The sequence below is a fragment of the Callospermophilus lateralis genome, chromosome X (genome assembly GCF_048772815.1).
Source record: "Callospermophilus lateralis isolate mCalLat2 chromosome X, mCalLat2.hap1, whole genome shotgun sequence".
In the NCBI taxonomy this organism is placed as follows: domain Eukaryota; kingdom Metazoa; phylum Chordata; class Mammalia; order Rodentia; family Sciuridae; genus Callospermophilus; species Callospermophilus lateralis.
The window spans coordinates 51206664-51219870 of NC_135325.1; the positions used below are offsets into that span (position 1 = coordinate 51206664).

The 13207-nt window shown below is 37.3% G+C and overlaps 1 protein-coding gene across 6 annotated transcripts in view; it reads right to left on the reverse strand.

Annotated features, from left to right (window-relative positions):
* Positions 1-13207, reverse strand: part of Taf1 (TATA-box binding protein associated factor 1) — an 80525-nt gene that overhangs the window by 43414 nt on the left and 23904 nt on the right. For 5 of the 6 annotated variants that reach the window (XM_077107548.1, XM_077107547.1, XM_077107545.1 and 2 more), the window contains exons 19-28: positions 12605-12754; positions 12327-12446; positions 11879-12054; positions 10588-10766; positions 8989-9202; positions 8388-8553; positions 5809-6020; positions 1770-1878; positions 1445-1543; positions 978-1155 (exon numbers count right to left, since the gene is read on the reverse strand). In XM_077107548.1, coding sequence (XP_076963663.1) covers positions 978-1155; positions 1445-1543; positions 1770-1878; positions 5809-6020; positions 8388-8553; positions 8989-9202; positions 10588-10766; positions 11879-12054; positions 12327-12446; positions 12605-12754 — 1603 coding nt within the window. The remainder of the gene's footprint in view (positions 1-977; positions 1156-1444; positions 1544-1769; positions 1879-5808; positions 6021-8387; positions 8554-8988; positions 9203-10587; positions 10767-11878; positions 12055-12326; positions 12447-12604; positions 12755-13207) is intronic. The other variant, XM_077107544.1, reaches the window with a different exon arrangement.

A 13207-nucleotide genomic window follows, 5' to 3' on the forward strand; every position in this document is an offset into this window, starting at 1 on the left:
AAGCTGATCATTAGCCATGAGAGTAGATAAATAGGTTGGGCTGGCTTGTAAAAGGTTTTAAAATCTAGATACTACTATTGTTCCATGCATACAGATGAGAAAGGCTATGAGAGGTTAAATAACTTATCTACAGTAATTCAATTAGTAAGCAGCAGGGTCATTATTTATATTCTATCTATACTCTGAATCTCTACCCTACACATCAGTGCTCAAGGAGTCAACTGAAAACCAGAAAATATTAATCTTTATATGCAGAAGCTGTATTGTTCCTGTCTTTTGAGTCTTAGAAACAAATTTCTTCTTCCTTGCCTTTTCAATTTCTTCGTAAAGTGGACAAATAACAGTCTCTATAACAAATTTGTAGGCCAAGGCAAAGATTCACACACAACAAATATGGTCACAAATGTATACTTCACACAAATTCCATCCCCACTAAATGCCCCACTCTACTACTTACCTAGGACTATTTCATCTTCCCACCACTCCCCATACAACTGTTTCATTTCAACATAGACTCCAAATTCTTAAGAGTATATATTAAGATTAAATAATGGGAAAGGGACAAGAGGGGGGATAGGAATAGGAAAGACAGTAAAATAAATTTGACATAACATTCCTATGTTCATATGTGAATACAACATCAGGGAAAAATCTACGTTGTGTACAACCACAAGAATGGGATCCTAATTAGAATAAGTTATACTTCATTTATGTATAATGTGTCAAAATACACTCTACTGTTATGTATATCTAAAAAGAATTTAAAAATGGACAATAAAAAGATTAAACAGTGGAAATAAAAAGTAATATTTTTATTAAGTGACAGAAACTATGCATTGCCTGATTTTCATACCCACAAATGCACTAATACACTGTAGTTCTTTCAATTGTTCCAGTCAAGTCTGAACTTAGGCCCAATAAGGGATAACAATGATCTTAATGGTGACCTTGGCAGTCAAGAAACATGTGATTCTTACCATTGTAGGTTGCACTATTTTTTACGATTAGCTCCAAATGTTCTCTAAACTCTTCCCGAGATGGATAGAGGCGTTTGCGCACATTTTCACGGAGTGTTTGTAGGTCCATTGGTCGAGTGATGATTTTATAGTAGTCCTTTACAACCTTTGCATTAACTGGCGTGTGGAAAGGGTATGTCTGTGAAAACAACAGCCAACATCATTCTTGAGCAAAAAACACTTGCCAGAACCAATACCTGAAGACTCTCACATCTTATCTATCTCCCTGGCCATCAATTCTTAAAGGAATCTTTCTAAATAAGGTAGGTCTATTTAATGTACTATTAAAAAATATATAAAAATTACACAATAAAAAATTAGGAGTTCCAAAAACCTAGGTCTATATGCTACTGCCCTCTATCTGAAATCAGATATAAAACAAAGGGCCTTGTCATTCCTACTTTAGATATCCAATGTAATGAACTCACATTTGGAAGATCTCTCATGTCATTGATGATAGACTCCAAGATGGATGACAGTGTCACCATAGGGTCTGTCCGGCGCCTGTGGATGGACTTATGAGGTCTCTAAAGAGAAACAATAAGTCAGAATGCTTTATCAAAAACAAACAAACAAAATACAAAACCACATTTCCTCAGTAGATATGGTTTAGAAATCTTGTAATGAACAGCATGAAAAATCCTCAGGGAAAGACCAGAGGGAGAACCTAAATCTAAAGCTGTCAAAGACAGGTCACAGACTAGGAAATTAATGAGAACCCATCTGATAAAAGCAGGCAATGCAGATACTCACATTCAAATAGTCACAGTGAACAGTGGTTCCAACACGTCGTTTCTTCTTGGGAGGAAGTTGCTGTTTAGGGAACTTGAGAACCAGAGATTTTCTGCGAACCTCATCTGCACTGCAATCAATAAAACTTTTATAGCATACAGACCCTATTTCTAGTTCCCAGAAAAAAAAGCAACTACAACAAAAAAGTCCAAAGTACCTGAGCATGAGCCTGGGGAAGAAAAAGCCAAACTAAAGGTCGGACATCCACCTTCTAAGGCTCAGATCAAAGCAAGGCCTCACAGTATCTCCAAATTAGTAAAGAAGTAAACAAGTCACAACCTTACCCCGGCTTCCTATTTGGAAGATGTGGGAACTAGGCTAAGGGAATTTTAAGAATCCTCTAATTTTAATGTTCTGTTCTAGAATTAAGGGCTAGAAAAGTTGACTCATTCAGAATAGAAAAGACAAAGAAATTTTAAAAAGAACTTAAAAATTAAGAAAAAACTAGTTTGGGTTTCCCTCAATCATTAAAATCCATCCACCTTCTTCCCTTTAATTGTAAGGGATCAAGATATCACATTTTCCTTTTTTAATGTGCTTTAAAACATAATGACCTACTATAGATACTGACAAATAAATAAAGATGGAAGAAAAAAACCTAAAACTGAATACAGATAAATATATCAAACTGATTTTAAAATTTATACACAAAAATAAATTAAAAAATATTTTTTTTTTTAAAGAGAGAGAGAGAGAATTTTTTAATTTTTATTTTTTAGTTTTCGGTGGACACAACATCTTTGTTTGTATGTGGTGTTGAGGATTGAAACCCAGTACCTCACTCATGCTGGCAAGCACTCTACCAATCCCCTCCTGTGTTTCTTATTTGTGTTGATAACCATGATTGAATATATTTAGCAGTTTGCTCTTGATAACTACAAAAATAGTTTCAGAATTACTTTATCAGATGCCATTACTTACACTTTGTTGTAAGTAATGGCATTGATACAGTAATTCTGAAACTATTTTGTACTTATAAGAGCAAATGAATAAATATATTAATACTGGTTATCAGAAAAAAGACACAAATAAGAAACACAGGAGGGGATTGGTAGAGTGCTTGCCAGCATGAGTGAGGTACTGGGTTCAATCCTCAACACCACATAAAATAAATGATATTGTGTCATTTTAAGACTAAAAAAAATGTGATTAAAAAAACAGAAAAGGATGAGGAAGACTCAATCTATAGGTACAATTTGAATTGAAAGTATCAGTATGAAGTTGTGATTTAAAATACATGTACATTTCCCAGTTCTGTTCACTAAAAATGCCTAGAAGCATTCTCAGAGATAATAAGCCTATCTAACATCCAGATCTTGTTTTCTAAATGCCATTTCCCAATAACAGAACCTGTGCTCCTTGGAGTAATGGTCATTTCTAGGTGTGGGATAAGGAAAATTCAAGGAGAGCCTGTAACACACCTTATGCCAAAAAGCAAAAGAAGTTCTCAAAAAAAATTACAGAGTCATTTCAAAGAGATGACAGTATCTGGCTTAAAGGAGTGAAAGTTAGGCTATTATCTAAGCATTGAAATTAATGATGTTAATTAAAATACATTGAATTTACAAATTAAGAAATTCAGAATCCATAGTAATAATTTTAAAAGGAGGGGAGAAAACTTTTTTTTTTTTAGTATCAGGGATTGAAATCGGGGAGGGGGCTCAACTACTGAGCCACATTCCCAGCCCTATTCTGTGATTAGAAACAAGATCTCACTGAGTTACTTAGCACCTTGCCATTGCTGAGGCTGGCTTTGAACAAGTGATCCTCCTGCCTCAGCCTCTAGAGCTGCTGGAATTACTGGAGTGCACCACCATACTCAGCTAAACATTTTTTTTTTTTTTTTTTTTAGTACCAGGGATTGAACCCATGGGCGCTTAACCACTATGGCACGTCACCACCTAGTTTTTTATTTTTTATTTTGAGACAGGGTCTCACTAAATTGATGAGGCTAACTTTGAACTTGCCATCATCCAGCTTCAGCCTCCCAAGCCACTGGGATTACAGGCATGCTCCACTGCACCCAGCAAGAAAGAACTATAGAAAAATTCCATCTATGTAGAGGGATGTCAAAATTAGAAAAATCACCCATTTGCAACCTCCAATGAAATTACTGAGCCAGGCAGTGATAATCAATGGGTGCTAAAACCAGTAAGATTAGGATATTCATCCACATGTTAATTCCAAAGGCAAAATTTATTTACCTTTGTTACTATATCTGGGAATCACTACGTTAATAAGATGACGAAACTAGTGGGAAAGTCTAACATTACATGTTTTCTGATACAGTGAAATGTATAGTATCACTTATGTATGAATTAAATGGCAGGCCAAAAAATATTTAATCTGAATCTAACCAATGAGAGAACAATCACACAAAACCAGAAATGAAATATTTTATAGGATAATTGTTCTAGACTCTTCTAAAACTTCAATATCTCTCTCTCTCACACACACACACACCAAAAAAAAAAAAAAAAAAAAAAAAAAAAAAAAACCCATAAAAGGTAGGAAAGACAGTTCTAGATTAAAAAGAAACCCAAAATTTATCCAATGTTTGAACTGGGATTGGATCCAAAATGAGGGGAGGTCAATAAAGAACATTGAGACAACTAGGAAAATTTGAATATGGTCCAAATAGTACATATTACTGAATTAATATTAACTTCATGAGGTATGAGAATATTATCATGTCGTTATATCCGTATTCTTAGATGTGTGCTGAAGAATTTAGGAATAAAAGTCACGATTCCTGTGACTACCAAAAAGTTCAGAAAAAAACATTTTAGGTATACAAGAATAAAACAAATGAAGCAAAATGTGAACAACTGGTGAGTTATGATGAATAGTAATATTAAACTTTTCAACTTGTTTTTTATAACTCGAGACTGAACCCATGGTTACTTTACCACTAAGCTATATCCCCTAGCCCTTTTTACTTTTTAGACAGATCTCACTAATTTGCTAAGGCTGGCCTTGAACTTGCCATCCTCCTGTTTCAGTCTTCCAAGTAAGATGGAATTATAAGCATGTGCTACATTACAGCTAAATCTTTGAACTTTTCTATGTTTTGAAGTTTCAAACTAAAAAGTTGGAGAAGACAATTTCAGAACGACATTTTATTATTTATTAGACTCTCTGAGGGCCAAAGACAAACATTAGCATAGTTTATATGTCTTCCCAACCTTTTTAGATCATCTATTATCAAAATACCACTCAGATTAGGGATCTTGCAAACATAATGAGTCCCTGAAAATATAACAGGGTTCTCTTGCATCTATTACAATACTCCAGGTACCATACAATATGCTTTATAGTCACTCTCATTTTTATTTTTATTTTCCTGGTTCTAGGGATTGAACCCACAGAGGCTCTATCACTAAGCTCTATATCCCCAGCCCTTTCAAATATTTTTTTAATTTTTAGACAGGGTCTCATTAAGTTGTCTTAGCCTCCCAAAGTTGCTGGGATTATAGCCTGGCACCACCATGCCTGGCTCATCTTCTTAACTACCCCAGTAAGGGTGATTTTATTTTGCAAAATGAATCTAAGATTCAGAAAAGTTAGGAAGTAGTTGAGCATGCAGTGATACATGCCTGTGAACCTATCAACTAGGGAGGCTGTAACAGGTGGATAGCAAGTTTGAGGCCAGCTTCAGCAACTCAGGGAGACCCTCAGCAACTTTGTGAAATACTATCTCAAAAAAAAAAAAAAAAAAAAAAAAGACTGATGATTTAGCTCAGTAGTAAAACACTCCTGGGTTCAATCACCAGTACCAAAGAAAAAAGGAAGAAGAAAAAAGGAAGAAAGAAAAAGAATGCACAAGGGCAAGAAGTGAAGCATAATATAATGCAATAATTTTCACTACTGGCAACATTTTCTGAGAAAAATCCATCAAAGTTCCTATACCCTTAATACCACTTTAAAGAACATGAATGCATTCACCCCACCACCAATTTCCAGATCTTTCCTGTAGCACTCCCTGCTAGGTATCACTTACCTTTCAATTAATTGTTTCCCCAAGACAATCTTGGTCCCTTCCACCTTGATAAGTTCTTCATTATCATTATGAATGACTGTCTTTTCCAACTCCTCTTCCTGTTCCTCTGTCATGGCAACAGGGTTAGAAGGTGGAGCATTTGTTTGATAATAAAGGGGACAGAATTTATTTGTCCTCATGTGCCCAATGGCACCACATGCTCCACATTTCAGCTGCAAAAAAAATATGTCAACATGTTAGAGATAAGTACAGTACATCAGAAGTAAGCAGGTAAGAAACATATATAATGCAGGGAAGAAACAAAAACAGCTTGAGAACTTTTGCTTGAATAGAACTGTTATGCACCTATCAATAGAAGCCACTGAACGTAAGTGCATGACACATGAAAGATAAAATGAAATCCAGAAGCCAAACATTTCTTAAAAAAAAAAAAAATCAGGGCAGATGTCAATGTTTATAGCACCTCAATTCATGAAATCTAAGCTATGGAAAATACCTAGGTGCTCTTCCACAGATAAATGAGGACTGAATAAAGAAAATGTGGTCTATATACATGATGGAATATTACTCAGCCATAAAATAGAATGACTTTTTGACTTTTGCCGGTAAATGGATGGATCTAGAGACTATCATGCTAAGTGAAATAAGCCAATCCTAAAAAAAAAAAAAAAAAAATCAAATGCCGCATATTCTCTCTGATATGCAGATGCTAATACACAATAAAGGGAGGAGGGAAGAAGTTCAGTGGATTAGACAAAAGGGAATGAAGGGAGGGAGAAGGGAAGGGAACAGGAAAGAATAGAATTAATTGGACATAATTTTCCTATGTTCATATATGAATACACCATCAGTGAAAATCCACATCATGTACAACTGCAAGATTGGGATCCTAATTAGAATAAGTTATACATTATATATGTATAATATGTCAAAATATACTCTACTGTCATGTATATCTACTAAAAAGAACAAACAATAAAAATGTAAAAAAATAAATCAAGACAGGAGCCAGGTGCTATGACACAACACTATAATCCCAGTGTTGTTGGGAGGCTGCAACAGAAGCAGCACGGGTTCCAAAGCCAGCTTCATCAATTTAGTGAGGCCTTCAGCAACTTAATGAGACGCTGGCTCAAAATAAAAAAATAAAACGGGCTGGGCACATAGTCCAGTGGGTCAATTTCTGGTACCCTCCCCCAATAAAAAACTGTGACAATATTCAGTGTGTGAGGGAAAGACTATGGAAGCTCAAGCACAGTGCACTAGCTGGGTAGACACCTGGGCCCAGGTCAAAACAAGAAAAGTCCCAACAGTATCAAGAATCCATCTCAGTTTTGCAATTGAGGGTGGCTCTAGGACCCTAGACATCATTTTCATCTGTAAAATGGGACCAGCACTATATCACACTTATCTAATATCATATGTAAGAAAGGAATATTAAATATTTAATGACTTCAGCAGTTAATAACAGAACTTTACAGTTGTTGAATATTTTAGTTTATAAAGTGTATCCCATAATTTACATCATTTAAAACAAGACAGTGAGAAGCTGGGGTTGTGGCTCAGTGGCAGTGCACTCGTCTGGCATCTGTGAGGCACTGGGTTCCTCAGTACCAGATAAAAATAAATAAATAAAATAAAGGTATTGTGTTCATCTACAACTAAAAAAAAAAAAAAAAACAAACAAAAAAAAAAAAAAACACTGTGAGACGGTTTCCATTTTTATAAAAGATAAAATTGGTTTGGAGAGGTTAAAGTCACAGAGCTAGTAGAACCAGAACGTGAATCCAGATCTTCTGTTTCCAAGTATATAGCTCTACCCACTGCACCATAGTTACCTCTTCTTATGGGGCACATTACAGTCACACTGCTCAATAATACCTGGCATCCTACCTAGGATATACAAAACAACCTGTATGATGTTTTATTTTTGTTGCTTTTTAAAATATGCACAATTTTTTTGGTGGGGGTGTTACTAGAGATTTAATCCAGAGGTGCTTCACCACTGAGCTACAAGCCCAGCCCTTTTTTTGAGACAGGGTCTCACTAGGTTGCTGAGGGCCTTGCTAAGTTGCTGACGCTGGCCTCGAATTTGTAATCCTCCTGTCTCAGCCTCCCAAATTGCTGGGATTATAGGAGAGTGTCACCATGCCCAGCTCAATATACAAAATTTTTAAAAGAGAATAGGGCTAGGGATATAGCTCAGTGTTAGAGTGCATGCACAAGGCCCTAGGTGCAAAGGAAAAAAAAATGTGTGCATTCTTGGTATACATACACACATATATACATACATTTACGTATGTGTGCATTCATGTTCATGTAAAAAATCCACCAAATCTATCTCAACTCCTAGAAATATTTCAAATGAGTATAAATGATCCCCAAATACAGCAATGGCATCAGATTTGGCCTAGTGTCACACTCTTTCTGATAATACCCAAAGAGCCAATTCAATTCAAACTAGTTTTCTACAATATTATTCTCATTCCTAGTAAGGGAGGATGACAAAATTAAAGGAAAAAGGGATGCTGCTTTCTTCCTTTGCTTCATTAATATTGCTCATTCCACGCTATACTTACTTTTAGGTCAGGACGCTCCTTCATTTTTTTGGGCTTCTTCTCAGGAGGCCCCTTAAGCTTCTCCTTTTCCTGGTTCCGCTTAAGCCTTCTCAATTGCTCTTGAATCCTCCGTCTTTCTTTTCGCATCTCTTCTCGATGCTGTTCATCAAAAAGGGCAAATTTTCGACTAAATGATGGGGGTGGGGAGAAATTACAGAACTGTAAGCAAACCCAAACCAAGAACATTGTCCTGATAGCTAATATCCCAGAACAAAAATAATCCATCTGGACTGAAATAAAAGGAAGATACTTGCCATTCCCTTTTCCCTTGCTAGCCAGTCCTCCATCTGCAGATTGGCACCTTACTAAGATTTTTGTAAACCAAACAATCAAAATGCAAAGAACCTTAGTGGAACATGACATGCCTTTATTTTGCAGCAGAAATAGAATTTTCTCAGTGATTTGGCACTGTTCAAACTCAAAAGTCTAAAGGAAACACGGTTCTCAATTCAGCTGGCTTTCAGGGACAACTATGCCAAAACCTGTCACTAAAATTCAAGCATCTACCTTATCTTCACCATTATTCTCCCTATCACACTCAAAAGTGGAAAATCAAACTCACATGAATTCCTCATCTTTTGTGGTCCTTATGCGCACATAGGCATCAATGACAGCTGGTTTTCGGACTGTCTCACAGCGAACATACTCTTTCCCCTCTTCATCTCGAAATGTACGATAAATCTTGAGACAGCGGCCAGTGGCAGAAGAGTTAAGGCTAGTCACAGAAGCAGTGTCATCATCTCTGTGATTGTTTCCTGATGCTGCTGAGCCTGCTGCTGTAAGGTAGAAAAAGATTTCCAAACATTCCCCCTACCACCCAAATGGCCATTTTCTTGGGGCTGGAGATATGGTATCTCAACATGCCATAAAACTATGCTTCTATAGAAAGCAACGATATCACCACCAGCTCCAAGAATACACTGATTTATCCTTTCCTGGCTTTATTTTACCACTGCCAATTTCAGTTTTTACATGTATAAAAGGTTCTGAAAAGAGACCGAGAAGTAACTACATTCTAATTTATCTGAATAGCAGGGCAATAGAAAAGTCCAAGCAGGCAGTAGTTGATGAAAATACCCAAGGAAGCACTCAGGAGGAAAATGACACCAAAGAAATAAGCCCAGAGTCTTAAGGCCTAGTGTATACTTCTCAAACTTTAATAAAGGCCTGAGACTCCACCAACTTTCCATTTGATATAGATACTGTGGTTCAGGACCACATTAGCAAAGACTTAGAGGACCACGTTGGTGGAAGGGCTATATCACATTTTTACAAAGCCAGAACAATGAAGTTATACAAAATTTTAACAGGGTGGGGGAAACAAAGGGAAGACTAGTGTGAATGAAAATAGTCATTCAAATCTTCATTTTTAGCTTTTTTCATTTAAATACTACATCCAAGTTTTTGTTTTGTTTTTGGTACTGGGGATTGAACCCAAGGCTTCATGTAAGCTGGGCAAGTACCCAAGTTTTCAACTATTTGCTTGATGTCTATACTCAGAAGTGGCATGGGAACCTCAAATTCCACACATTACACATTCTCTTCCAAAATGCCTGTTTTTTTCTCTGAAATTAATGGTACAAACATCTTTCTAGAAAGTCAGAATGAAATCTTTAAGATGGCCTTAATTTTTCCCCTCTTAATGCCCATATCCCAAACCCAGTTCTGGTCATTATCACTGACCTCACCCTCTGCAATTGGTTGGTTATTTTTAACTCTTTTTAGCATCTGAGATTCCTCTGAGAATCTTCTGAAAGTCATGAAGCTTCTCAGAAAATGCACATTTGCAAAGAATTTTACATATAATTTCAGAGGGTTCAAGGACAGCCCCCAAATCCAGCCATAGGTTTTATATTAGTAACTCTTTCCTTCTAGGATAAATGCCCAGAAATCTCACTTTAAATACAACACTGATAGCCCTGGCTTAGCCAGGTACGATACAGACAGAGGCAGTAGTGGATTGGCCACATCTCTTCAATTTGTCCCCCAACGACAAACCTAGAATCCAGTTTGCAGAAATCTTTCTACCTCATCTACAGGCTTTTTTACATTCATCCCTACTTCTTATCCTCCAGCTTTGCCTCAGTTATAGTCTGCAGTTATTTTTACTCCTTTTTTGATCCTTGTCTTTCTTGTCTGTCTGTGAAGCCACTACCCTCACCCAGTAGCATCCGCTGTAGTTCCTTCCGCTCCTGCTCCTCCCGCTCACGTGACAGTTGAGAGCTGGTTTTCTTGTTCTGTAACATGTTCTCAATATTCTTTCCCATTTCTTCAAAGTCACTGTCTTCAGCTGAGCTACTGTCCGTGTCAGTTGATAAGACTTCAGTTGATGACAAAACTCTAAAAAGAAAAAAAAAACAAATATTAATTTAAGACCTGGGCAATACTAAAGTACAGAAAGACCTAAAGAGGCGGGGCTGTAGGCAAGAATAGAAAATTGGGGATTCAATTGTCAAAAAACATATTCAAAATTCACTAAACCATGAGCCCCTTAATATAACTTTTCAATTTTCGTACACTTAGAAAACAAGGAGAAAGAAAGCAAGACTAAGCTGAGAAATAAAGTAAGACTTGGATATTTTATTTTTTCAATGCTGGGAACTGAAGCCAGGAGCATTCTTATCCCTGAACTACGTTCCTAGCACCTCTGCTTATTTTTAAATTTTGAGAGAGGGAGGTGCAGTGGTGCATGCCTATAATCCCAGTGCCTCAGGAGGCTGAGGCAGGAGTACCACAAGTTCAAAGCCAGCCTCAGTAACTTAGAAAAGGCCCTAGCTAACTTAGCGAGACCCTGTTTCAAAATAAAAATGGCTGGGGATGTGGTTTGCCTGACAAAAAAAATAAAATTAATTTTAAGATAGGGTCTCACTAAGTTGCTCAGAGTGGCCTCAGACTTGCATCCTCCTGCCTCAGCCTCCCAAGTGGCTGGGATTACAGATATGCTCCACCATACCCGGTACTTGGGTCACTTTTAATAGCACACTACCAATTCTCTCACAATTGAGCCTTCAGAGAAAACCCTGTGACGCTGTATGATTACCACAGCCAAGTAGGCCTTCAAAGCTGCCATGGAACCTACAGCTCAAATCTAGCACCTCCTCACGTTCAAAACCTTTGACAAGTTGAGGAGAGCAAATACTTGAGCAATTTTCATTATAAAAGAACTTCTGGGGTTGGGGTTGTGGCTCAGAGGTACAGCGCTCGCCTACCATGTGTGAGGCACTGGGTTCGATCCTCAGCACCACATAAAAATAAAGATAATGTGTCCACCTATAACTGAAAAATAAATATTTTAAAAAGAAGAATAACTGGGGCCTGGGGATGTAATTCATTAGTAAAACACTTGCCTACATGGGAAAGGCCCATGGTTTAATCCCTTGCACCTTAAAACAAAACAAAACAAAACCCTTCCCCTCCTTCCAGCTGGAGTTTTCTGCAGCACTGAAACATACTTATTTTGTAGGTCAAAGATGCGCTGACATTCCTCTTTGTAACGTTCTTGGTGCTCAGCCACAGAAAACCTTGATCCACGTGCAAATTTACTCATGGGCCCCTCTCCAGAGCGGGCCTGTTCTGTTGACATTGTGCGTACCACGTCGATCACTTCCCAGCGGGATAACTTCTTAATCTACAAGACAAATGCACAAACACACACACACACACACACACACACAATTTACAGATTTCAAAGGAAAAAACCAAAGCACATGATTACAGAGACAGACCCAAAACAAAATCATCCCAAAGCAGATTAAACAAAGCTTTTGAAAGCTAACTCCTGAAAAAGTATACAAGATTTACTATAACCTATACTACAAAGTTCCTCAGATAGTTCTTTGTATCTGTCTCCTAGACTTTCTCTATATAAAAAGTCTCTAAGTTTCCCTCTTCTACACTCACCTCTTCTTCAGGCACACCAAATTTACGTAGAAGTTGCTTTGCATTTTTCAGAGAAAGGCGACGAAGGTCTGCATCTGTTCCCGTCACTGTCTTCTTCACTGGCTGAGGCTCCTTATCATCCTACCTCAAACAAAAATAAGTGAGAATCCTAAGATGAACTCTTTATAGTAGGTATGTAAGTCATTCTGCCAACTGAACCACTCTTCAAGCCCTCTACTCCACAATCCTCATTTCTTCCTCCTCTGATTTTCTCCTTCTATAAATCCAGACAATCTCACCTTCTGCTGTGTTGGTTTGTTTGGAATCTTCACATAAGAGAATCCTTCACCACAACCTGTGGGATCAGCCACCCCTGTCACCTCTAGGAGACATTTGCCCTTCATGGCAGCAATGAATGCTCTTGTGGTATTCCAAGGAGCAGTGCGAACCTAAGGGACAGAAAAAGAAATCTCAGAGCTGTGGGAAACATTTATTGTATGTGTAGCCCTTACCAAGAAAGAGAGAATAATTATAATGAGCAATTTCATGCTTTCTTAAATTGTCTATAAAGATCAACAGTCAAATATCGCTGCCAAGTACTCAGTTCTCTTCTTTCTTATGGTACTTAAATCATGATATTAAACAGAGGTCAAAAATCTCAACCATGGTAAAGAATACAAGAAACAGGCTTCACCGAGCACCTTGTGATAACATTTCACTGTCCAATAGCTCAAATGGATTTTTTAAGGATGTCCTAAAATGTAATAATAAATCACATTATTATGTACAACTATAATGCACCAATAAAAAAATGTGAAAAAAAATGACCTATATTATGCTGGGCATGGTGGTGCATGCCTATAATCACACTTCCTCAGGCAACTGAGGCAGGAGGACAGCAA